General features: G+C 36.3%; 1 protein-coding gene across 16 annotated transcripts in view; it reads right to left on the minus strand.

The window, feature by feature from the left end:
• Positions 1 to 25,319, minus strand: part of DENND4A (DENN domain containing 4A) — a 136,998-nt gene that overhangs the window by 20,145 nt on the left and 91,534 nt on the right. For 10 of the 16 annotated variants that reach the window (XM_036258587.1, XM_036258563.1, XM_036258666.1 and 7 more), the window contains 8 exons: positions 12,044 to 12,177; positions 8,846 to 8,981; positions 8,274 to 8,480; positions 7,783 to 7,911; positions 7,417 to 7,558; positions 6,887 to 7,018; positions 4,557 to 4,673; positions 3,339 to 3,470 (listed from right to left, as the gene is read on the minus strand). In XM_036258587.1, the coding sequence (XP_036114480.1) occupies positions 3,339 to 3,470; positions 4,557 to 4,673; positions 6,887 to 7,018; positions 7,417 to 7,558; positions 7,783 to 7,911; positions 8,274 to 8,480; positions 8,846 to 8,981; positions 12,044 to 12,177 (1,129 nt within the window). The remainder of the gene's footprint in view (positions 1 to 3,338; positions 3,471 to 4,556; positions 4,674 to 6,886; positions 7,019 to 7,416; positions 7,559 to 7,782; positions 7,912 to 8,273; positions 8,481 to 8,845; positions 8,982 to 12,043; positions 12,178 to 25,319) is intronic. The other 6 variants (XM_036258632.1, XM_036258604.1, XM_036258624.1 and 3 more) reach the window with 2 other exon arrangements.

Consider the following 25,319-nt stretch of genomic DNA (forward strand, 5'->3'; position numbering starts at 1 on the left):
AAGGTAACATTCTTTAGTCACATCTATAGCTATAGGATTTGAAGTTGTTGTTGTTGTTTTTTTAATTTTTTTTCCTTTATTGATTTTAGAGAGAGAGGAAGGGAGAGGGAAAGAGAGAGAGAAATATACATAGCATAGTGTTTGAAAAAAACGCGATAGAGTGAAGCCACGAAGGTTTAAGCACGGAATGGCGAGGGATGACTGTATATCATTAACAAGGAAAACAGTATAGCAGAGAGATAGTGTTTTTTCTTCTTTTCCACATCAGCTTATGATTAAGTACATAAGAAACCAAGAACACACTTTCTTCTGATATTCTGGGACACTTTCTGCTTGACAGGCTAAATAGTATCAAAGACTTGGAGGAATATTATAACCCAAAGATAATATTTTGGAATTGCATTTAAATAGACTTCTAATGCTTCCTTTGCAAAGTCAGAACTATGTTACAGCCCGAAGACCAACAAAGCTGGATATCAAATTATACCAGGCATTGACAAACTACATCTCTGAGCCAAATCCAGCCTGTGAACTGTTTCAAATAGTTTTTTACATTTTAAAAGGGTTGTAAAAATCACACACACATGAAGAATAGGCAACAGGAGGCTGTGTTGTGGCCTGCAAGGCCTACAGTATTTACTCTCTGACTATTTATAGAAAAGTCTGATTCTAAGTTCATATACATGCTAAATTTTCCATGTATATAAACTGCTTTGGATCTGCGTGCCTCTAACACAGAAGTTGCAAACTTCTAGGGCCAGGTAGCTCTATGACATAATTCTGACCAATATTATTAAAGTAGTAGATTTTGAAGGCTTCTGGAAAAACTTCTAGCTTTCCTGGTAAAAGGGAATAAATGTGGTTAGTGGTCCCCTTCCCTATTTTTTCTGCCTTGAACAGATACGTAGTGTCTAAAGTTGCCAATGGCCATATTATAATCATGGTTAGGTCCAGAGAACTGATGGCAAAGGCCCTGAACCAAAATCCTGAACAACTGCTTACCTTTGAATGTCTTACTTGAGGGGAAAAAACCTTGACTTGTTAAGCTACTTCTAATCATATTTTCTGAAGCTTAAAGCTGAAAGAATTCCTAGCTGATATACTAACCCTTTTTCAGACCTTTGAACATACTGTAATCCCCTCCCACCACACAGCATTTTCCATATTGTTTCCCTCTGCTTAGAATACTCCCTCTGAATTCCTGCCCCTGTCTTCATTTGTTACCCACACACACACATCAGGTCTAGCTCAAAAACCATATTCTCAAGGAAGCTTCCCTGAACAGTGCTCCCCTAAACCCAGGTCATATCTATTATATGTTCTTGTGACAATTTATAGCCCTTCTTCACAGAATTTAATCTCAGAGTATTTTTATACTTACTTGATTATTTGATTAATGTTTTCCCACTACCTGTTTTCTCTATGAAGGCAGACCCTATTTCTTTTTTGTTCCTTATTTATTTATTTTTTTATCCTCACCCAAGAACATTTTTCCACTTTTTGTTCAGATAGAGTGGGAGGGAGAGAGAGAGAGAGAACCATCGACGTGAAAGGGACACATCGAGTGGTTGCCACCCACATGACCCAACCAGGGCTGGGGACAAACTGCAACCAAGGTATGTGCCATTAGCGAGAACTGAACCTGGGTCTCTCTGGACTGCAGGCCGACACTCTAACTGCTGAGCCAAACCGGCCAGGGCATTTGTTCCTTATTATATCCCCAGTAGCACCTGGCAGATGGCAGCGTAAAATAGGAGCTCAAAAATAATTTCTGAATAAATACTGTCCACTGGGAAACAACTGCCACAAAGACTAAGACATAATATAACATAGTATATATTATCATATGATATTATTACAGCCGAATGTGGTAGCTAAAGATAAAAAGTAAAAACATACTAAAACCAAAATTAGGCTTAGAAAATGTATGTTTTCATATTCAGAGTAAATTTTTCTGTGGTTGCTCTTTAAGTTATTTTATATACTTTAATTTCATATAACATTTATTGAAATGTTAAATTCTCAAGATAATAATGAAGTAACTATAGGGTGACATAGCCAATCAAATATTAAAACATCTCTGCTTATTTTACTCCTCTATCTTTTAAAAGTTGTCAGATATGTATATATATATATATATATATATATATTTCTGAAAAAGGCTTTGAATCATAGCATGGACTTGCATATAAGAAATGTGTTATTGAAAAGTATTCCTATAATGAACATAACAGTCTGAGGAATACAGTAGACCCAGAAACATGGAAGTAAGGCACAGACTGACATCCCTCAGAAGAGGGGGTGGGGAGGTGGGGGGGTGGGAAGAGATAAACCACAGAACTTATATGCATGTATGCATGACCAATGGACATGGACAACTAAGCCGGGGACGGGGCGGAGGTGGGGTGGGGTGGGGGGTGCCAATGGGGTAAAAAGGTAAAATATCTGTAACAAAAAAATAAATAAAAAATTCATTAAAAAAAAAAAAAAGAAAAGTAAGTATTCCTGTAAATCCCATATAAAGTCTTTGGCAGTAGTAATAAACCCATAGTACTTAAACAGATGGGAAAGTTTTCAAGCCAAAAATCTTAAGGATAAACCAACAATTCTAATTTACACCTAAGACACCTATCATAGGTCTTAAAAAGTTGACTTATTAGCCTGGCCAGAGTGGCTCTGTTGGTTGAAGCTGTCATGAGCAGCAAAGGGTTGCCAGTTTGATTCCCGGTCAGGGCGCATACCTGGGTTTCAGGTTCCAGGGCATGTACAGATGGCAACCAATTGATGTTTCTTGTTCACATCGATATTTCTCTCTCTCACCCTCTCTCTCTTCTTTCCTTCCTTTCTCTAAGTATGTCCTTGGGTGAGGATTTAAAAAAAAAAAAAATGAGTTATTAAACGAAGGACTATCCTTTTGCTCCTTAAAAAAATAAAAAAAATATCAGGTATATTGTTCCCTAAATAATCTGAAAGACTATCCTTTTGCCCCTGAAAAAATGAAGACTAAGGACTACTATATGCTTCATTTAAAAACTGGCTAGGTATACTGTACCCTCAGCCTGATCACCTCAATTGCTCCCACTTCCCCATTCCCCAAAGTCCCAATAGTCCAAACTCAAAAGATAGTATGTAGCTCATTAAGTTTGTCCCTATACTGTGTTGTCATAAAAGTCTGAATAAAGTATATTATAAAATACAGAATTCAAGTTACTAAACTATGCTATGAGAGGCTGCACAAATAAGAAATAACCCTGGAGAATTAAGACTAAAAAAAATATTCACTAGAAATACAGATACAAGTTATTCTGCACATAACAGAGGTATACCATTAAACTCACCTGTACTTTCTCCTGATATTTTATCAGCACTGTTGTTATTTGTACCACTGAGGCGAACTATATTGGAAGAACTTTGGTAATTGAGCGTAGGAAGACAATCAGCACTTCCTTTTGCACTCTCACTCTCTGACACTGTTAAGATTAAAATGAAATTGTTAACATGAAATCTATATACATCACAGAAGGTATAAAAAGAAGTAGCTTTTACTTCTAAATATTTCTCCTCAAAATAGGCAATAAAAAATTATTGAACACCTCTATATGTATTTGTCAATCACAAATAAGTAATTACACTGGAGGCCTCAAGGTATGTATCAAATTATTAAGTACTGCTCATGCATGAGGTCCATGCATATATTTTATATTACTTCTTTAGTACAATTACTTCCCATCAAAAGAGGCAAGGGGGGAAATGTAAGCAACAGACCATGAATAAAGCATTAAATAAAAATATTGTTAAATCTCAAAAAAGAGCCACTATTTCGTTGGGTGGCTCATTTGGTTGGAGCATCATCCCGTACACCAAAAGCTTTCGGGTTTGATTCCTGGTCAGGACATGTACCTAGGTTTTGCGTTTGATCCCCAGTTGGGGTGCATACAAGAGGCAAGAGATATTTCTCTCTCCCATCAATGTTTCTCTCTCTCTCCCTTCTTCACTCTCCAAAATCATTAAAAACATATCCTCTGGTGAGGATTAAAAAAATAAGAGTCACTGAAGAAATAGATTTCTACTACAAGAAGAATAGTATTTGATTGCAGAGTGGTTGTGCCACCGAGACTATACACTTGACACATGAAGATTTGTACATTGGAATATTAGGTGGTACAGAGGGAGGAAATGGGAGGAAAGAGGAGTTATAATGGGAAAGTGAAAAATAAAATTATATTTAAAGCCAGCTGTATTTTTATTATTTTTTTTTATCCTCACCTGAGGACATTTTTCCATTTTTTATTCAGGTAGAGTGAGAGGGGGAGAAAGAGAGAGAGAGAGAGAAACATCGACGTGAAAGGGACACTTCAAGTGGCTGCCACTCGCACGACCAACCAGGGCTGGGGACAAACTGCAACCGAGGTACGCGCCTTTAGCGAGAACCAAACCCGGGTCTCTCTGGACCACAGGTCGATGCTCTAACCGCTGAGCCAAACTGGCCAGGGCTAAAGCCAGCTGTATTATTAATATATGTTCACAATTTTATACAATATCCACTTAATACCTACAAGAACTAGAATCACTCTCTTTCTTATCTTTTTCTTCTTGAATGTCTTCAGCAGATATATCTCCTCTTCTAACTTCATCTTTAGATAATGAATTATATCCAAGATCAGACTGGCCACCTAGGGGGAAAAAAAAGAAAAAAAAAATCCCTTTGCTGTTTATCATAAAATTCTTTAGTGAGAACTGGAATTAGGAGCAACACATTAATGTTTGAATTTACTCATAGAACTTTTTCTGGATAACTTTCAATTGAAAGCATTATTTTGTTAGATCCCTACCCATCTCTATTAATGTAAAAAAGGGATAATCTCAAAATAATTTATTTTGGGCTCCACGCTGCAGTCAAAAGTATATACATTCACAATACTATCTGGGCTCCAAAAGACAGACAAACCAGACATTCTTTATACAAGGTCCATGACCTTTCTAGCTAAAAGTCTGAGTTCCAACTAAGCAATGAAGAAGAAAAATCTGTAGGGAATTCATAACAGAACCTTCACACACAGAAAGCTGAATGTCTAAATGTTTTTTAAAGGTTTATTTGAATTTATAAGTATATAATTACTTTTTCTGAAAATTCAACTGAGGACTGAATTTCACATGAATACAAATACATGGGAATGAGAAAAAAATTGTGTTAAAGTTATTGTTAAGAAAAGCAAAAGTTGCACTGATACAAGAAAACTTCTAATACGTTATACATCACTGTGTTAAAGAGGTTCCCTACTTTTCAGCAAATTATTTTCACTAGATTAGCATCAAAACATAAGGTTCTGAATCTTAGTTCTCTATCTTGCAGCACACCAGTTAAATTAGATATAATTTGAAGTAAACCATATAACCTCTTTGTTTGGATCTCTAGTTCCAAGATTTATAATACACAAGGTTGTTATGATTATATGAGAAATTATGTACAGAATGATTTTATATACTTGTAAAGAACTATCTGAAGAAACTTCATTAAGTATCACTAGGTATTTAATATATACATTATATTTTTGAGTTTGTACTTTTGGTAACCAATTTTTCAGCTCTATTCCTAAATAAACTATAAGTTAAAAATGTGAAGATAATTTCGATTAAATTCATGCTTTTATTAGGTTCTGTACTAAGATAGTCTTTTTTTTTTAAGGCCATAGAGTTAAAAACAAAAGATAGACTTCTTCATTTTTAAGAGATAATGCCTGAGTATGACTACTATAACTATGATTATATTCACATTGCATGATTAAGAAATAAAGCCAGCAAAAGAAGAACTATAAAAATTACATTTCAACACAATTAGCTCATATTTATATTTTTAAAAGCAAGCATAAAATGAGACAGACCAAAATAATGTTACTGTTTGCAGAGACAGAAGCCTTTATATTTTATTATTATTATTATTATTTTTTATCCTCACCTGAGGACATTTTTCCATTTTTTGTACAGATAGAGTGGGAGGGAGAGAGAGGAAGAGAGAGAGAAAGAGAGAAAGAGAGAGAGAGAAAGAGAGAGAGAGAGAAACATCGACGTGAAAGGGACACATCGAGTGGCTGCCACCCGCACAACCAACCAGGGCCGGGGACTAACCGAGGTACGCACCCTTAGCGGGAACCGAACCCGGGTCTCTCTGGACCGCAGGCCGATGCTCTAACCGCTGAGCCAAACCGGCCAGGGCTATATTTTATTATTAATGCTTGAATTTTTTAAATTTAAAATTTCTGTCTGTTAGAGCTTGCTCTTATATTTGTAAATCATGTAAAATTTTTAGTGTAATAATAAAAAGGATAGAATTATTCAAGTAATTTATTTTTTAAATGTCAGTTTTAATATTACTTATTTAAATTATTTATTTGTAACACAGTTTAAGATTCATAAGGAATTATAAAAATAATACAGTATAGTGAAACTTCCTATGTACCCTTTACTCAGCTTCTCACAATAATAATATTTTACATGAAACAGTAAATTGATGTTGATATAGTACTTTTAACTTAGATCAGGGCTATAAGTTTCTTTTTTAAAAACTCTATTACATTTTCATAATTACAAAGAAGAACTTATCCTACAAAATTGGTATGATGAAGAGATCTATTTGCCATCCAGAGTTAACTGAACTACTATGGACTAAATACTTGAATAAACTCTTAAAATTTTATTTCTATTCAACTAAAGACTGAATAAAATTGCATATAGTTATTAAATGCAAAATGAACTCAAGTACCTAACATATAAAATAAAAAAGTGACAGATAAATATATCATTGACAATTAAAATCCAAGAAAAACAGGCAAGCAAATCTAATTTTTAAAATGTACTGTAATATACATATACATAAGCACACACAAACCTGTACTAGATCTATCATCAGTAGCATATACTTTGATTAAACCCGTATTAAAAGGTGCCTGCTCCACAGTGTGTGTCCCATGACCACTATCCATGCTGCCATGACTAACAGCATCCAGGTCACTGCCATCTGCTTAAGAACACAATTTGACAGCATTTTACTACTCAGGGAGATACCAAAAATACACATTACTTTGTTCTCAAGCAAAAATCTATTCATACTGAACACGAAAAGTGCCACATAATTAGCAAAATACACTGTAACAAAGAACCCTATTGTGAATAATTAACGAATACCAAAATGAGAAAACCAAAGGTTGATGGTTTAAGCTACAAGTAAAAAAGAAAATTTTGTGTTTTTTTAAATGTAAAGAATATTCTAATATCAGAATTTGCTTAGTGGCAATAAAAACTAGAAAACATTCAATATTTTGAAACTATTTAAAATTTCAAAAAAATGTAAAGTATAACTAGTCAATTAATTAAAAAAAAAAAGTTAAACACATACATCTCTTAAAAACCTTTAATTACCTGAGAGAGTTGTTTGTGATAAATGTGCATGTTTCTTTAAAGCTCTTTTGAACTGTGCTACTCCTAAAACAACGTTTCTTAATTTTGTCCAAAGATAATAGCCATTATGACTCCGTGAAGGCCAGGTACTTTCTAAAACAGCCTATTTGTTCAATGAAATAAAATAATTAGTAGAATAATTTTTATAAATGAACACAGTTTTAAAGTCAAACTAAAGAATAAGTAGGTTGTGTAACCCAAAATAACACAAAAATATTACTTGATTTATAAAATAAATGCCAAATAACTCCTACATAAACAATTTCTGCCATTAAATTAAGGCTGTATAATCACAAAAGTTTTTCTCCATTAAATAAAAGTAATTACCTTATTATAATAACCATATGTAATGGCATTGGGGTCAATACCAGCTTTCTGCATTTCAAAAAGCACTCGAATTGCAAGTACTGGCTGATCATATTGTCCACAGAGCTGCATAAGAATACGGTAGCACACCTGAAACACAGTAAATTCAAAAGTGTACATAAACAAAACATCTATGTACATAAATCTAGAAAATAATGCATTTTAAAGATAATTGTTACCGCCCTGGCCGGTTTGGCTCAGCGGTTAGAGCGTCTGCCTGCGGTCCGGAGAGACCCGGGTTCGGTTCCCGCTAAGGGCATGTACCTCGGTTGCAGTTTGTCCCCGGCCCTGGTTGGTCGTGCGGGTGGCAGCCACTCGATGTGTCCCTTTCACATCGATGTTTCCCTCTCTCTCTCTTTCTCTCTCTCCCTCCCACTCTGTCTGTGCAAATAATGGAAAAATGTCCTCGGGTGAGGATAAAAAAAAAATAAATAAATAAAGATAATTGTTACCTCATCAGGTGGATCCATCTTCTTTGACTGCATTTTTTTAAGCACATCATATGCTGTTTTCAGAGCTCTGACTTTTGAATGACATACTCTCACATAGGCTGGGAGACAAATAAACCATAGTCCGTAACAGTGCCGTAGTAGACACCTAGACCACATCTGAGGAATGGAAGAATACCGCTTGGCAATTTTATGGGCTGATTTAATTTCCTAGAAAAAAATGCAAGGATCTCATTAATAAATTTACACACATGAGCATCCTTACTTAACTGCATGCTAAACAAGTACAAGTCACTTGCTTTTATAATGTTTCCCTAACAAAGTCTGTTTACAATTAATATATTTTCAAGCCTCTGCTTCAATTTGTATTATACTGTATATAAAATAAATTTTAGGACAAGAGAACTAAATTTTTTGAAGTCTACTTACTCTAAATTATCTTCTGAAAGCTTCAGGGAACTTAATCTAGTCATAGTTATATATGAGGTAGTAAAGTATATTAAGGGAGGATGAGTGTCATATTTATTTTTGTTTTAATATCAGATTACATAAAAAATACAAAATTCTCAAAGCACCTGTTTTGTTCTTCTGAACATGGGAGAAGGGCTACTAGGACTACTTGATTTTGAAGGCAATTTGCTCTTTTGTGTTTGTAGAAATCCTTCAGGTCTCTCAAACAAATTGTTCCTAAGAACTGGAAATCCATTATAGCTGTTTTTGAAAAGAAAAAGAAAATCTCAAGCACACATAGATTATCACATCATACTTATTACAAGCTAAACAATGTATGACCAATAACTTCTCAACTTACAATTTATTCTGTTTCTCCATCAGAGTATCTGATATATACTCAACAAATATTCATGCTAATGTTGCTTTTCTCACTATAATATTTAGAAATGTAACAGCCAAACATAAACTCAAATACATATTTTGTAGGAAAAAATTTTGCTGAATTGACTTTAAATTACAAAGTAATTCAAGCACTTTGTTAGTATTTGTATAAATATATAGCAAACTTATCAAAAAATATGACAGTTGGTAAAGGGCTCAGCAAATCAATACTCTTTCAAATAGGACAGTGATTAATATTATTGCTTTGGATTAACTTATTACTGTAGAACATTCCTCTTAAAAGATGCAAATAACATATTAGCACACCAGGACAAGCTCTCACATTATCATGGATTGGTTTATCAGGTTAGCTAGCAGGTTCAGGGCCTCATTTATGAGAAAGAAAGTTGAAGAGGTTGGAGAAGAGGAAGAAAAGATTAGAATAGGTAGCTCTATGAGGAGGTGGGTTTAATTTGTTAATTTGGGTGGTAGAAGAAGGTGTTTGGGCATTTAAAAAGTAGCAGCAGTCAGGCCGGTGTAGTTCAGTGGATTGAGCAATGTCCCATAGACTGAGAGGTCCTGGTTTGACTGCCGGTCAGGGCACATGGCTGGGTTGCAGGCTTGATCCCCAGTAGGGGGCGTGCAGGAGGCAGCCAATCAATATTTCTCTCTCACATCGATATTTCTCTCTCTCTCTCCCTAAAAAAATCAATAAAAACATATTTTTTTTAAAAAGGTAGCAGCAGCTAAGAAAAAGACATGCTGAAAAGAACAGAAGACGCCCCTGAACAGCATACTTAACCTACTTTATAATATTCTTAAAGACATATAGTTTTAATGAACTAAAAAGAAAACGAAAATAAAAGATGGTAAGCTATAGCTATTATATATAGGCAAATTCAGCTGAATAATAAAAGATTGGTAATGATTAAATGTTAAGTAGGGCCCTGGCTGGTTTGGCTCAGCGGTTAGAGCGTCGGCCTGCGGTCCCGAGAGACCCGGGTTCGGTTCCCGCTAAGGGCATGTATCTCGGTTGCAGTTTGTCCCCGGCCCTGGTTGGTCGTGTGGGTGGCAGCCACTCGATGTGTCCCTTTCACATCGATGTTTCTCTCTCTCTTCCTCTCTCCCCCTCCCACTCTACCTGAACAAAAAATAGAAAATGTCCTCAGGTGAGGATAAAAAAAAAAAAAAAATGTTAAGTAGGAATAAAATATCAAAGAAATTCAGGAATAAAACAGCAAAGAAAATCATGACCCTTAAAAAAATGCATTGTATATACATAGTGTGATAATAAGACCATTTTGTGTAGCTGGTGGAAAACATTCTGCCTTATCATTTTATATAGAAAATGTAAGTATGTGAATCATCTCTTATTAAGAGGACCCGTTCTGCTCATTGAAGACATTTAAGTTGTTTTTGAATGATGGGCATGATTACACCAAAATTATACTGGGTAGTATAAAGGGAAAAAATGATTATTTAAAAAATGGGGATTTTTAAAGCTAAGTAATTTTCTTAATAAAGGACTGAAACTAAAAAGTTAAAGCCAAACCACAATAAAACCCAAAAGTATATTAGTAAACATACCAAAAGAAGTCTTAGAAGTATAATGTACAAAAGAAAAAAAAATAAATGAGATGTTATTTAGAAAGAAAAAGAGAGAAATTAGGAGAAATATTTTGAATGACATTGACATAAGACAGACTTTTAAAAAGTGAAATGAGCCCTGGCCAGTGGCACAGTTGGAGCACCTTCCCATATACCAAAATCTGGGTCAGATTCCCAGTCAGGACACATATCTAGGTTGAGGGAGGCAACTAACTGATGTTTCTCGTTTACATAGATGTTTCTCTCTCCCTTTCTCTCTCTCTAAAAATCAATAAAACATATCCTCGGGTGAAGATTAAACAAAAGTGGTATGAATAACATCATCAATAAATGAAAAGGGCAGGAATCAAGTAGCCTATGAATTAACCAATATTTTTAAACATCTGTTACACCACTTTTGCAAATTTAATAATCTGGTTTATAAATGAGGATGTCTTGAAAAATCCTTTTAAAATGTAAATGACAAATGGTGACTTAATGAATGAATGATAGGTGAGAAATGGTTTTAGAATCTTTAAATAAAGTAAGTATTATTGGAGAATAAAAAAATAACTTAAAATCTAAAAGGAAATACCACTTTAAGTAAAAATGAATGTATACTGGAAACTACCTATAGTATATAACAAATAAATATGTATAATATATACCTAGATAGATGTATAATAAGTCTATCTCTATCATAACCTTTATTTCACTGTGCTCAGAACTTTTCTCTCTTTTCCACTAGACTTGAAGGCAGGACCAATGTATCATTCAAGTCTAAATACCAAACACTTGGAACAGTGTGTGACCAAATTTCCTAAATTAATAATCATCAATTCCAATAGTTCTGAATTTCCTTGACTTAAAATAAAAACTCACAGAAAAACTGATAACCTAAAATAATTGTATCATCCAAATCAAGGCAAATGTTGACTCTAAATTAGATTTAATCCCTTGTAAACCAAGGTTATATATTAACCAATGTGTGTGTGTGTGTGGGGGGGAGTGGATGAAGGTGAGGAAAGCAGCTTTAGTGAGAAACAAAACTAAAAATTTTATAATAAAAGTGCTGCATTTGGGTGGGATAGAGAGCTAACTAACTTTAATCAAAAGATATTTATGCAGATATAGAGAGCTTCCCGTTCCCAAGTCTATACTATACAAAATTATAATTTTTTCTTTTTATACCTCAAAACTTAACAATGGATGTGGGATAAGCTTGCTTACCACCTAAAAATTAGGGATCTGTAAAGTTTGGATTTTTGAAAATACCACAGTCCTTAGAAAGCTACGTCACAGATGATGGATTGCTTCTCTCTTTCAATCTCAAACATTCGTCTCTTGAATACCTGTACTGTAAAGGGGGTTCTTCACCATTGGGTAGATGGGGGATCTCAGGTGGTGTTACAAAAACAGTATGTTCACTTTTGAAAGATTCATCCAGTTCTATAAGCCGCATTTCACCACTTTTGTCCATATCCACCTGAAGGAGTTAAAAAAAAAATACATTGGTTAGTAAAGTGTTTGTCTATAGGGGAATGGTTAAATAAGCCATGTACACAACTAGATAATAAAAAGCTAAAAAAAACAAGCAAGTCCACTATGTATCACTATAGAAAGATCTCCAAGATAATAAGTGAAAGTAACAAAGTATATAGCGTTGTATATAGTGAACTAATTTTTGAGTAAGAAAGAGGGAAAAATAAGAATGTTTTTTTTTTGCTTGTATTCACACACAAAAACACTGAAGAATACTAAGAAAAGTAGCCACCTATATGGGGAAGGGGAGATGAATGGAGTGAACAAGGATGGGACAGGACCCAGATTTCCCAATGTATATGTATTTATATTATCTTGCATTTGAATAATAAGCATGTATTCAAGAAATAATATTTTTTTTAAAAAAAAAGCAAACATAACCCTGGCCAGTGTGGCTCAGTTGGTTGGGTGTTGTCCCAAGCAACAAAAGGTTGCTGATTTGATTCCCAGTTAGGGCACGTGCCGGGGTTATAGGCTGGATCCCCAGTAGGGGGCATGCAGGAAGCAGCTGATTGGTATTTCGCTCTCACACTGATGTTTTGCTCTCGCATGGATGTTGTTGTTTTTTTCTCTCTCTAAAAAAAAAAATCAATAAAAATATCTATTTTAAAATGCACACATAGCCCTGGCTGGATGGCTCAGTTGGTTGGAGCATTTTCCCATACACCAAAAGGTTGTGGATTCAATTCTCTGGTCAAGGCACATACCTAGGTTGCAGGCTTGTGGTCGGGCGAATATGTGAGGCAACTGACTGATTTCTCACATCGATGTTTTTCCCTCTCCCTCCCTTCCTCTCTCTAAAATTGGCTGAAGATTAAAAAAAAAAAAAAAAATGCAAGCAGGCAGGGCATCAAATAATATGTATCTCATGTACTCTTTCTCACTAAGCTATAAGAAGGTTTGCTCCACCATAATAAAGAAGTAAACCAAGAAATAAGCCACTGAAGCCAGACAGCAGAGGATCCAACTCTAGAGAGAGGTCAATTCCCAAGATGATGGTGAAGGAAAATCCAGGATGACAGAGGAGAAAGCAATCAGTTCCGATTGGAACAAAAAAAATGGAATGCTCCAGTAATAATATATTTTTTGAAATTCTCACTCAAGGACATTTTTCCATTTATCTTCAGATAGAGTGTGAGGGAGAGAGAGACACACACACAATGATGTAAGAGAAATACACTGACTGGTTGTCTACCACACAACCCCCACCAGGGCCAGAGACCAAACCACAACTGAGGTATGTGCCCTTGAGCAGAACTGAACCCATACTCTTTGGCCTACCAGCTGATGTTCTAATTGGCTGAGCAAAATTGGCCAGGACACCCCAGCAATAATTTTTTAAAAAATCAAATGGATAGATCACCTGATATGACAGATTTAATATTTTTCACTTTGTAGAAGACTTTGGAGATGAGTTAAAAGTAGACACAAAGCAAGGAACACAGTAGTTATTAACTTCAGGGAAAACAAAATCCATACATGAAAGACAATTTAATTACAATGTATATATGGCCTAGCTGTGATTCTATATGAAATGATCAAAAGTCATGTTATGACTACACTGGGGGAATTGTGGTGGTGGTGGTAGACAAACATTAATAATCAGCAGTAAGCCCAGCCAGTGTGGTTTAGTGGTTAAGCATCGACCTATGCACCAAGAGGTCACTGGTTCGATTCCCGGTCAGGGCACATGCCCAGATTGTTGGCCTGATCCCCAGTGGGGGGCGTACAGGAGGTGGCCAATTAATGTTCTTTCTCATCGATGTTTCTATCTTTCTCTCCCTATCCCTTCCTCTCTCTCTCTAATATTAATAAAAAAAAATCAGCAATAAAAACACCTTATTTGGAAATGTTAAGGTAAATGATTGAATACCTGAAAGAGAAAGTGGTGGCCTCTAGAGAGTAGAAACTAGGGGTGGAAAGGAATGGGACCTAGCCTTATAAAGTTATTTTACTTTCTGAACTATGTTATGTTTTATTGTGGTAAAAATGAAGTTTTACTTTAAAGAGATTTCATAGCAGTATTAAGAATGCTTAGCCCTTGCCCTGGCCAGTTTGGCTCAGCGATTAGAGCGTCGGCCTACAGACCAAAGAGTTGTGAGTTCGATTCTGCTCAGGGGCACGTACCTCAGTTGCAGTTCATCCCCGGCCAGGGTCGGGGTCATGCAAGAGGCAACCAGTTGATGTGTTGCTCTCACATCGATGTTTCTCTCTCTCTCTCTCTCTCTCTCTCTCTCTCCCTCCCTCCCACTCTGAGATAAATAGAAAAATATCCTTGGATGAGGATTAAAAAAAAAAAAATGCTTAGCCCTGGCCAGTGTCGCTCAGTCAGTTAGGCACAGTTCTACACACAGAAAGGTTGCCAGTCAGGACACATGCTAAGGTTGCAGGTTCCAACCCCTGTAGGGAGTGTGTAGGAGGCGGCTGATCGATGTTTCACTCTCACATCAATGTTTCTCTTTCTCTCCCTCTCCCTTCCTCTCTAAAATATCAATAAAAATATTTTTCAAATGTTTATAAGATCTGGTTATATAAAAAATTAGAAAACTATGTTATAATTATGTAAAAAACACTAAAAGTAAATGTAAAATGGATATTAGTTAGGGCACTGGGCTTACAAGGTTTGTTCTCCCTTTTATTTTCCACAACATCTAACAAAAGTTTTAAAAAATTAAGTTTTCAATAAAACCAGAAAACATCTAAGCCATTATTAGCAAACCTAAAAGTATTTTTAAAAAAACAACATTAGGCACATATCAGTGATAACTCATAGTGATAACACGTCAGTGATAAATCATATGCATCCCTAGAATTTGGTATCCATAGGCAACCCAAAAACAAATGAAAAGCTCTATATGCAAACATTTTTATGCAGAGGAAGAGGGTTTAATGTAATTATAAGGGCAGCAATGATAATGAAATAGAAGAGATGGATGAGAATAAAAAGGTTTAAACAAATACCCAATGTCATTGGAAAGGAAGCTGAAAACTATTCCTGTATCCATGATGGAACATTATAAGAGAACTGCTTGTCAATGATACCAGGTGTTTTAAATTTTTTATTTATTTATTTAACAGCTTCTCTCTCTCTCTCTCTCTCTCTCTCTTTTTTTTTTTTTCACATAGAGTGGGAGGAAGAGAGAGAGAGAGAGAGAGAGAGAAACATCGACGTGAAAGGGACACATCGAGTGGTTGCCACCCGCACGACCCAACCAGGGCCGGGACAAACTGCAGCCAAGGTACGTGCCCTTAGCGGGAACCAGTCCTGGGTCTCTCTGGACTGCAGGCCAACACTCTAACCGCTGAACCAACTGGCCAGGGTGCTCCCTCTTTTTTAATAGCTTCTCTCTCTCTAGACCTGTTCCTACCTTCCTACTCTCCAGTCACTTTGCACAGAAAACACCTGTGGACAAGGCCAACTGCTCTAATTCTCAGTATTGTAAAAACTATTAAAATTTTGCATTATAGATTCAATACCTTGGTAAAAGGTATTTCCCTTAATGTCTATACCAATAAAATCTCATTTCAACACTATAAAAACAGCAATGCAATAATTCCTACATTTATCAGTGGAACATTTCTGTCTTGCAAAAAGCACAGCGACACTTGTCTTTATTGGGGGAAAACAATCCAACACCCACAGCAGGAAAAAATTAAAATAATTTTCATAGCCTCTTCATATTTTTTCACTTCATTTTTAATATCCTCAGAAAACACAGAGGGATGCTTGGGAGACCAAGAAAAATCTTACCAGACTATTTGTTAAACAAAACTGCCCTTAGTGAAGCTCCATCCTATAGGAACAGATTGTGAGGACTTAAATATAAAGCATATGAAGAACAAGAACACATGGTTACATTAGTCATAAACGAATCTCAAACATTGTTTTTCTTATTCCTATTCAGCATTAACCACTCCAACTTTTAAAAGTCAGTCAAATGTTTTGTTTGGATATGCTAAGATCAAAAGAGAAATATGTATAATTTCTGTTCACTCTTAGTCATGGATTGGCAGTTAATGCTTATCTAATATTATTTATTTTCTATAGTTAAACTGCCAAGGTGAGAGAATCTGTTCACTTAAAAAAATTAAGCTAGCCCTGGCTGATTTGGCTCAGCGGTTTGAGTGTTGGCCCATAGACTAATGAGTTGAGGGTTCGATTCTGGTCAAGGAAATGAACCTTGGTTGCGGTTCGTTCCTGGTCCTGGTCAGGGTAGTGAGGGAGGCAACTAGTCAATGTGTTTCTCTCACTTCGATGTTTCTCTCTCTCTCTCTCTCTCTCTCTCTCTAGATAAACAGAAAAATGTCCTCGGGTAAAGAGGGGAGGGGAGGGGAAGGGAGGAGAGGGGAGAGGAGAAAAAAGAAATGAGAAGAAAATAAAAAAAAACAAGCTAAACCCAGCTAGTGTGGTTCACCGGATTGACCGAGTGTCCTGCTTTGACTCCCAGTCAGGGCACATGCCAGGGTTTCAGGCTTAATCTCCAGTAGGGTGCATGTAGGAGGCAACTGATCAATGTTTCTTTCTCTCTCTCCCTTCCTCTCTAAACAATTTTTTAAAAAACTATATTAAAAAAATTAAGCTAAAAAAACCTTAAGCTCACAATCACTCATCTAAGGAATAACCCCACATGAATGATTCACAGATAAAAAGCAAGCTTGCTGACTTGCTGTGCTGGGTGTACTTAAATTGTGGTATTAAAATGTAAAAGGTAGTAACAGTACTGCATAATATTTACTATTTCAGAGAGTTCTGCTTAATAATACCAGAAATACAAATGAGCTTTACTCTAACTATATATGAAGGTTATTAAGATACATTGTGGGGCCCGGCAGTTGAGCATCGACCCATACACCAAGAGGTCACCAGTTGGATTCCTGGTCAGGGCACATGCCCAGGTTGTGGGCCTAATTCCCAGTGGGTCTTGTGACATTTTATTTTCTCTAATAAAACAGTTCCTTGAATTATAATAAAGCAAATACAAGTAACTATGTTTGTTTTGTTTGTTTTTCATCCTCACCAGAGGACATTCTTGCATTTACCTTCAGATAGAGCAGGAGGGGCTGGGGGAGAGAAACATCGATGTGAGAGAGACACATAGACTGGCTGCCACCCATATGACCCCAACCAGGGCCGGGGACAAACTGCAACTGAGGTATGTGCCCTTAGTGGGAACTGAACCCGGGACTCTGGTCTGCAGGCCGATGCTCTAACCGCTAAGCCAAACTGACCAGGGCCAAGTAAACAGGCTTTAATGAATGAATCTTTGGTTTTGACTACGTAGTCATTAAAATCTTTATAACATTAATCCATTATATATATGATCTTATGTTGGATATAGATTTTAAATAGATAAATAGCATTTTAGGAAAATAATCTTCCTAGAAACAATGCTTATACATTTAATGGAATTCTTCCTTTTTTTGAGACTTCTCAAAATTTTTATTCTTTAAGCAATTATTCCAGTCATGTCCTGCACTAACTCTTATCAAGGAAAGAGAAAGTAGGTGATCTACTCTTAGAAAATCCTAGACAAAATAATGTAGTAATTATTACTAATAAAATATCCTGAGAACAGCCCTGGCCAGTTTGGCTCAGCGGTTAGAGCATCGGCCTGCGGTCCGGAGAGACCTGGGTTCGGTTCCCGCTAAGGGCACATACCTCGGTTGCAGTTTGTCCCCGACCCTGGTTGGGTTGTGTGGGTGGCAACCACTCGATGTGTCCCTTTCACGTCGATGTTTCTCTCTCTTACTCCCACTCTACCTGAACAAAGAATGGAAAAATGTCCTCGGGTGAGGATGATAAAAAAAAAAAAAAAATCCTGAGAACATGATGTCCTAGGTATTTGGCAAAATTACAGGTCATATATGTCTTACAATATTAATGAGTATTTTTTAAACAACGTAATACAATATGATTTTTTAGCTGAAACACTAAATTGTGAACCAAATACATACGATGAGTGATATATAAAAGAAAACAATGCAAGATTTCTTTCTTCTGCACTATTAACTGAATTCCTACAATTAATTCAGTGTTCCTATGTGAATTAATAAATTTATTGGTAAAAGCTATTAGCGAAACCCTATTCACTATTTTGGTCCATTATGATTCAGTTAGCTTGGCACAAGAAACAATTGTTACACAAATGTATGCTGCTGTTCACAAGGGAAGCTCAGTAAGTATATATGGATGATCAATGGAAGCCCAGCACCATATAGGAAAAACATATAAAGTACAAAATGCTAGTCAAAAATACTGTTTTGATATGTAAAACCCTGTAAAAAAGTGTTTAGAGAACTCTTTTCTATTTAAAGCACACGTTTCTATTTATTTATTCTTTCTATTAATATTTAACTTTATAGGCACCAAATAAGGCAAACAAAAATTTGATAAAATTTTTGAAAAACAAATTCTTGGTATAATGCTGCAATGAAGACAAACTTGTCAAGGAGTTATGACATTACTTCTCAAAATACACATAGTTTCAAAGCTCTATACAGGCAGAGGTCAACTTACAAAAAGGCATCATTCTAAAAGTCCATTTGTAAATAGGTTATTCAAAATATAGAAAATAACGACCCCCCCCCCAACCCATCCTTTCTGAGATGGTAAAAATGTTCTACATCTTAGAGTCATGGTTGCAAGGAAATTTACATTTGCCAAAACTTATCAAACTATACATTTCAAAGGTGCATATATTATTGATACATTATATCTCTGAATTTTGATTTTTAAAAAACTGTCCTAGCCTGACCAGTGTGGTTCAGTGGTTGAGTGTTGACCCATGCGCCAAGAGGTCGCTGGTTTGATTTCTGGTCAGGACACAGGCCCAGGTTATGGGCCTGATCCCCAGTGGGGGGCATGCAGGAGGTGGCCAATCAATGTTTTCTCTCATTGATGTTTCTATCTCTCTCCCCTTCTCCCTTCCTCTCTCCCTAAAATCAATAAGGAAAAATAAAATAAAATAAAAAACTGTCCTAAAAGGCGGTTGGAGTACCATCCCACCAAAAAAAATTTAATATACATCTCTAGCACAACACTGTAGCCCTGCACAATTTGAACTATAGCCAATCACACTTAATAAGTGTTTCTATGGTAAAATGAATTTTGAATTCTAAGAAGATAATGGCATATATTCATCTTTTCCTATTCCAAAGCATTTAAAGGACTTTAAGTACCTTAGTCTTGTTAATTCTCTATCAATACCAGGAAGTATTTCTCTATATCAATCATCCCTTAAATTTTCTAAATTGAAGAAAAGAGTATATATATGCCTACAAAAGGCTCTGAACTTTTTCGTGCTCTCCATATGTATGTTATACAAAAGTTGAACATTGTCATGAGATGATACAACCAGATGAACCACTAATCCAATAAATTCAAATAAAACTCACCAAGATTAGTGGAATCTAATGAACAAAATAAACAAACAATAGAAACAGATTCATAGATACAGAAAACAGACTGGAAGCTGTCAGTGGGGAGGCCACTGGGAGGCTGGATGAAAAAGGTGAAGGAATTGAGCTAAAATACCCACAAAACCCCAAAACAGACCACAGTATGGTGATTGCCAAAGAGAAAGGAGGGTGGGGGGAGAAGGAAAAGGACATGAGGGGATAAATAGTGGTAGAAAGAGACTTGACTTTGGGTGGTGAGCATACAATGCAGTATTGCAGATGATGTATTATAGAACTGTACACTTGAAACCTGTATGGTTTGATTAACCCATGTCACCACAATAAATTCAATAAAAAACAGTCATAATGTTTTTTACTTTTCAGTTCATACAATACTACTCAGAACACTGTGAGACACACAGTTATAATTTCTCCTCACCATATTTAGAAAAATTCAGGTAAGAAAACCACACACAAAAACTAAAGGACTTGACTAAAGTACAAGTATATGGGCTAGGGTGAAAGTTCTGATTCAGTGTTTTTCCCACTACACCCTTCACAGTGAGAATAAGTTTCCATTTTTATAAGATACATTTGGTACTTAATTAGTAAATGACATTTTCATGTCAAACTCAAAACTGAGCCAATTTCTGAATATTGAAGGGTGAATTGTATTTGGCTGTTGTGCCCACTCAAAATCACTGATTTTCTTTCACAGTCACATACATTTGAAAGTGGTGGACCTTTTAAAATAACCTTATCAGTATAAATTGTTGAGAAAATATATGGCAAAACTTTGCTCTTTTCCTTTTTTCTACTATCATGGGCATAAAACTATGAACACTATATATATTCACAAATTTATAGAAAAGTTTCAAGTACACTAACTTTTCAAGTACAAATAACTTTTTTCCTCAATATTTTGAGAGTAAGTTGCTGGCCTAATGACCCATCACCTCTGAATACTTCAGTGTGTACTTCCTAAAAACAAGGACATTCTCCTATATAACTAATACATGAATCTGGAAATTAACATTATACTACTACTACTGTCTAATCCTCAAACTACATTAGTTTTGTTGATTATCTTAACAATGTTATATCAAAAGTATCCAGTTCTGAACTACGCACTGTATTTGGTTTTCAAGTCTCTCTAGTTTCCTTCACTTTTGAACAGTTTCTCAATTTTCCCTTTTTTTCTAACTCTGACTCTTTGTGAATTACAGAACTATTTTGTATAATGTCCCTTAATTTGAGTTTGTCTTATGTTTTCTTGGGATTATACAGTTTATGCATCTTTGGCAGGAATATCACAGAATTGATGCTGCTGCATCCTCACTATAGCCTGTCAGAGGCATATGATGTTGATTTGTTCCATTATTGATAATGTTCACTTTGATCACGGCATTAGAGTGGTGTCTGCCAGGCTTTCTGTTCCACTATAAAGTTATTCTTTCCTTTTTTAATAATTAACATGTATTTTGTTTGGAAGTAATTTAAAACTATGCAAAATCTTATTTCTTTTTTCTTTTGTTAATCCTCACCAGAGGATATTTTTTCCCCCACTGATTTTTACAGAGAGGGGAATGGAGGGAGGGTGGTGGAGAGAGAGAAAGAAAACATAGATGTGAGAGAGACACATCAATTGGTTGCCTCCTGCATGCGCCTAACCAGGGTGCAGGATCAAACCTGCAACCCAGATGGCAAGGGCCAACGCTCTAACCACTTAGACACACCATCTAGGGCTAAAATCCTGTTTCTTATCAGACTCTTAATGGATATCTGTGTAGATTCATAGGTTCCTATTTTATTCAATGGGTTATAATCTGTTACTAACTTTTGATGTTCCAATCATCCCAGATGTAGCCACTTTAAACTGGATTGTATTGAATCTATAGATTGCTTTGGGTAGTATGGACATTTTAATGATGTTAATTCTTCCAATCCATGAACAGGGTATGTGCTTCCACTTTTTTATATCTTCCTCTATTTCTTTTTTCAATGACCTGTAGTTTTTGCAAATAGGTCCTTTACTTCTTTGGTTAAGTTTATTCCTAGGTATCGTAATTTTTTTGGAGCGATGGTAAATGGGATTGTTTTTTCAGTTTCTCTTTCTGTGAGTTCATCATTGATGTACAAGAATGCCGTCGATTTCTTGACATTAATTTTGTATCCTGCTACTTTGCCAAATTCATTTATTAAGTGTAATAGATTTTTGATGGAGTCTTTAGGATTTTCTATGTACAATATCATGTCATCTGCAAATAATGACAGTTTCACTTCCTCCTTTCCAATTTGGATCCCTTTTATTTTTTCTTCATGTCTGATTGCTGTGGCTAAGACTTCCAGTACAATTTTAAATAAGAGTGGCGAAAGTGGACATCCTGTCTTGTTTCTGTTCTTAATGGAAATGTTTTTAGTTTCTGTCCATTGAGTATGATGTTGGCTGTAGGTCTTTCATATATGGCCTTTATTATGTCGAGATATGATCCCTCTATTCCTACATTGCTGAGCGTTTTTATCAGAAATGGATGCTGGATTTTGTCGAATGCTTTTTCAGCATCTATTGATATGATCATGTGGTTTTTATTCTTCATTTTGTTTATGTGGTGTATCACGTTTATTGATTTGCGAATATTGTACCAGCCTTGCTTCAATGCAATCCCCATCAAAATACCAACGGCATATTTCATAGAACTAGAACAAATACTTCAAAAGTTCATATGGAACCAAAAAAGACCCCGAATAGCCACAGCAATCTTGAAAAAGAAGAACAAAGTAGGTGGGATCACAATACCAGATATCAGGTTATACTACAAAGCGACTGTAACCAAAACAGCCTGGTACTGGCACAAGAACAGGCTTATAGACCAGTGGAACAGAACTGAAAACCCAGAAATGGACCCAAGGCAATACGCTCAATTAATATTTGACAAAGGTGGCAAGAGCATACAGTGGAGTAAAGACAGCCTCTTTAATAAATGGTGTTGGGAAAATTGGACAGCTACATGCAAAAAAAACGAAACTAGACCATCAACTTACACCATACACAAAAATGAACTCAAAATGGATAAAAGACTTAAATGTGACCCGTGAATCCATAAAAATTCTAGAAGAAAATGTAGGCAACAAAATTTCGAACATCATACGGAGCAGAATTTTCACTGATACATCACCTAAGACAACAGAAATAAAGGAGAAAATGAACACATGGGACTACATCAAACTCAAAAGCTTCTGCACAGCAAAAGAAACAATCATCAAAATGGAAAGGCAACCCACTGTATGGGAGAACATCATTGCCAATGATGTATCAGATAAGGGGTTAATTTCCAATATATATAGAGTGCTCATACAACTCCACAAAAGGAAGACAAAGAACCCAATTAAAAAATGGGCAGAGGAGCTGAATAGACACCTCTCCAAACAGGACGTGCCAATGGCCAAGAGACATATGAAGAAATGCTCAACATCACTAATCATCAGAGAGATGCAAATTAAAACAACAATGAGGTATCACCTCACACCTGTCAGAATGGCTGCCATCAACAAATCATCAAACAACAAGTGTTGGCGAGGGTGTGGAGAAAAGGGGACTCTAATACACTGTTGGTGGGAATGTAGACTGGTGCAGCCGCTATGGAAAACAATATGGTGCTACCTCAAAAAATTAAAAATTGAACTTCCATTTGACCCAGTGATCCCACTGCTGGGAATATACCCTAAGAAGCCTGAAACACCAATCGGGAAGAATATATGTACCCCCATGTTCATAGCAGCACTATTTACAATAGCTAAGATCTGGAAACAGCCCAAGTGTCCACCAGTAGACGAATGGATAAAAAAGTGGTGGTACATATACTCGATGGAGTACTATGCAGCGGTAAGAAAGAAAGATCTCTTATCCTTTGAGACGACATGAAGGGACCTGGAAAGTATTATCCTAAGTAAAAGAAGCCAAGCAGAAAAAGACAAATACCACATGATCTCACTTATATATGAAATATAATGAACATAACAGTCTGAGGAATACAGGAGACCCAGACACATGGAAGTAGGGCACAGACTGACATCCCTCAGAAGAGGGGATGGGGGGTGGGGGGGTGGGAAGAGATAAACCACAGAACTTATATGCATATATGCATGACCAATGGACATGGACAACTAAGCCGGGGACAGGGTGGAGGGGGGGTGGGGTGGGGGGTGCCAATGGGGTAAAAAGGTAAAATATCTGTAACAAAAAAATAAATAAAAATTCATAAAATAAAAAAAAAAATAAATAAATAAATAAAAAGATTTAAAAAACCCACAAAAATAAAAATAAAAAAAATAAACTGGATTGTATTTCAGTGTTTGTGTTGGGACAATTTCTTATTTTCTAGCATAAGCTACTTCAGGGCTCATTTGTAGTTTCCTTGCCCTAGACTTGAGACCATTTCTCCAGAGATGGTCTGAGATAATTTCTCCAAAATCCTGATTCCTTTTGGTGGAGAATGGTATTTAGGAGCCAAAATCTGTGCATTAGGTGTACTAAATGCTACTGGGATATGGCTGATCCCAGGTCTTCTCAGGGTACAGAGCTAGGAAATGTGTGTATGTGTACATCTATACTTATTTCTATATTTATCTATATATATTGAAAACCAATGATATCATATGGAACTTCCAATACTAAAGGGTTTGTTCTGGTTTTTCCCCTTTTATCTCTATTTTTTTTTTTTTTTTTCCTTTTTACTGGTTTTAGAGAGAGGAAGGGAGAGGGAGAGAAAGATAGAAACATTGAAGAGAGAGAACATCAATTGGCCGCCTCCAGCATGCCCCCCACTGGGGATTTGGCCCATAACCTGGACACATGCCCTGGCCAGGAACTGAACTGATGACCTCTTGGTGCATGGGTCAATGCTCAATCACTGAGCCACACCAGTCAGGCTCCTTTTCTCCATTTGTAAATCCTTTCTTAGTCAGTGGGAAACTTCATTATCTTTAATATATTTATTTATTTTATCAATCCCCCATATGTAACATTCTCCCCTCTCTACCACCACCACCCCTCCCCCATGCATATGACTTCTTAACTCTAATTTGGCTTTGGCAGATTGTTCCAGACCAACCCCCCAGCCCCACCAAGTTGGCATCTCCCTCATCCTGATCAAACTCTGACACCCATTTGCTGTCCCTTCTCAATGGGGATACTCTCCCTACTTTGCTCAAACTCCGACACTCCATGCTGTCCTCAACTCTGCATGGATGTGCTTCTCATCCTATTTAGGTTCCAACCCCTGCAATAGTCTATCCCCCAGCATGGACACTCTCTTCATTCTGTTTGTCCTCTGACTGTCCATGTTACGTCACAGCTTACATGGATGCTCTCCTCACGTAGCTTAGATTCTGACACCCCACACTAGGCTGCTTCTCCTTCCTCACTGCATTCAGGTTTTGATCTCTCTCTCTGTGCCACTGTTCCCTACCTACCCTCTCTCCAGCATGGATACCCTCCTTACTGTATCCCACCTAATGATATTAGGACTGAAGGAAAAGGGAAGGTTTCACACACTAATTTAAATAGAATTAGTTCACTTAATTTATGCTACAACTCACTCCCAAATTGTAGAAATATTCAGATGAAATATTCATTATGCTCTATGCCTATGTCTCAGCATGTGACAATCCATCTTAGACAAAAAAGAG

Source organism: Molossus molossus, unplaced genomic scaffold, assembly GCF_014108415.1.
Source record: "Molossus molossus isolate mMolMol1 unplaced genomic scaffold, mMolMol1.p scaffold_m16_p_1, whole genome shotgun sequence".
NCBI classification, from domain to species: domain Eukaryota; kingdom Metazoa; phylum Chordata; class Mammalia; order Chiroptera; family Molossidae; genus Molossus; species Molossus molossus.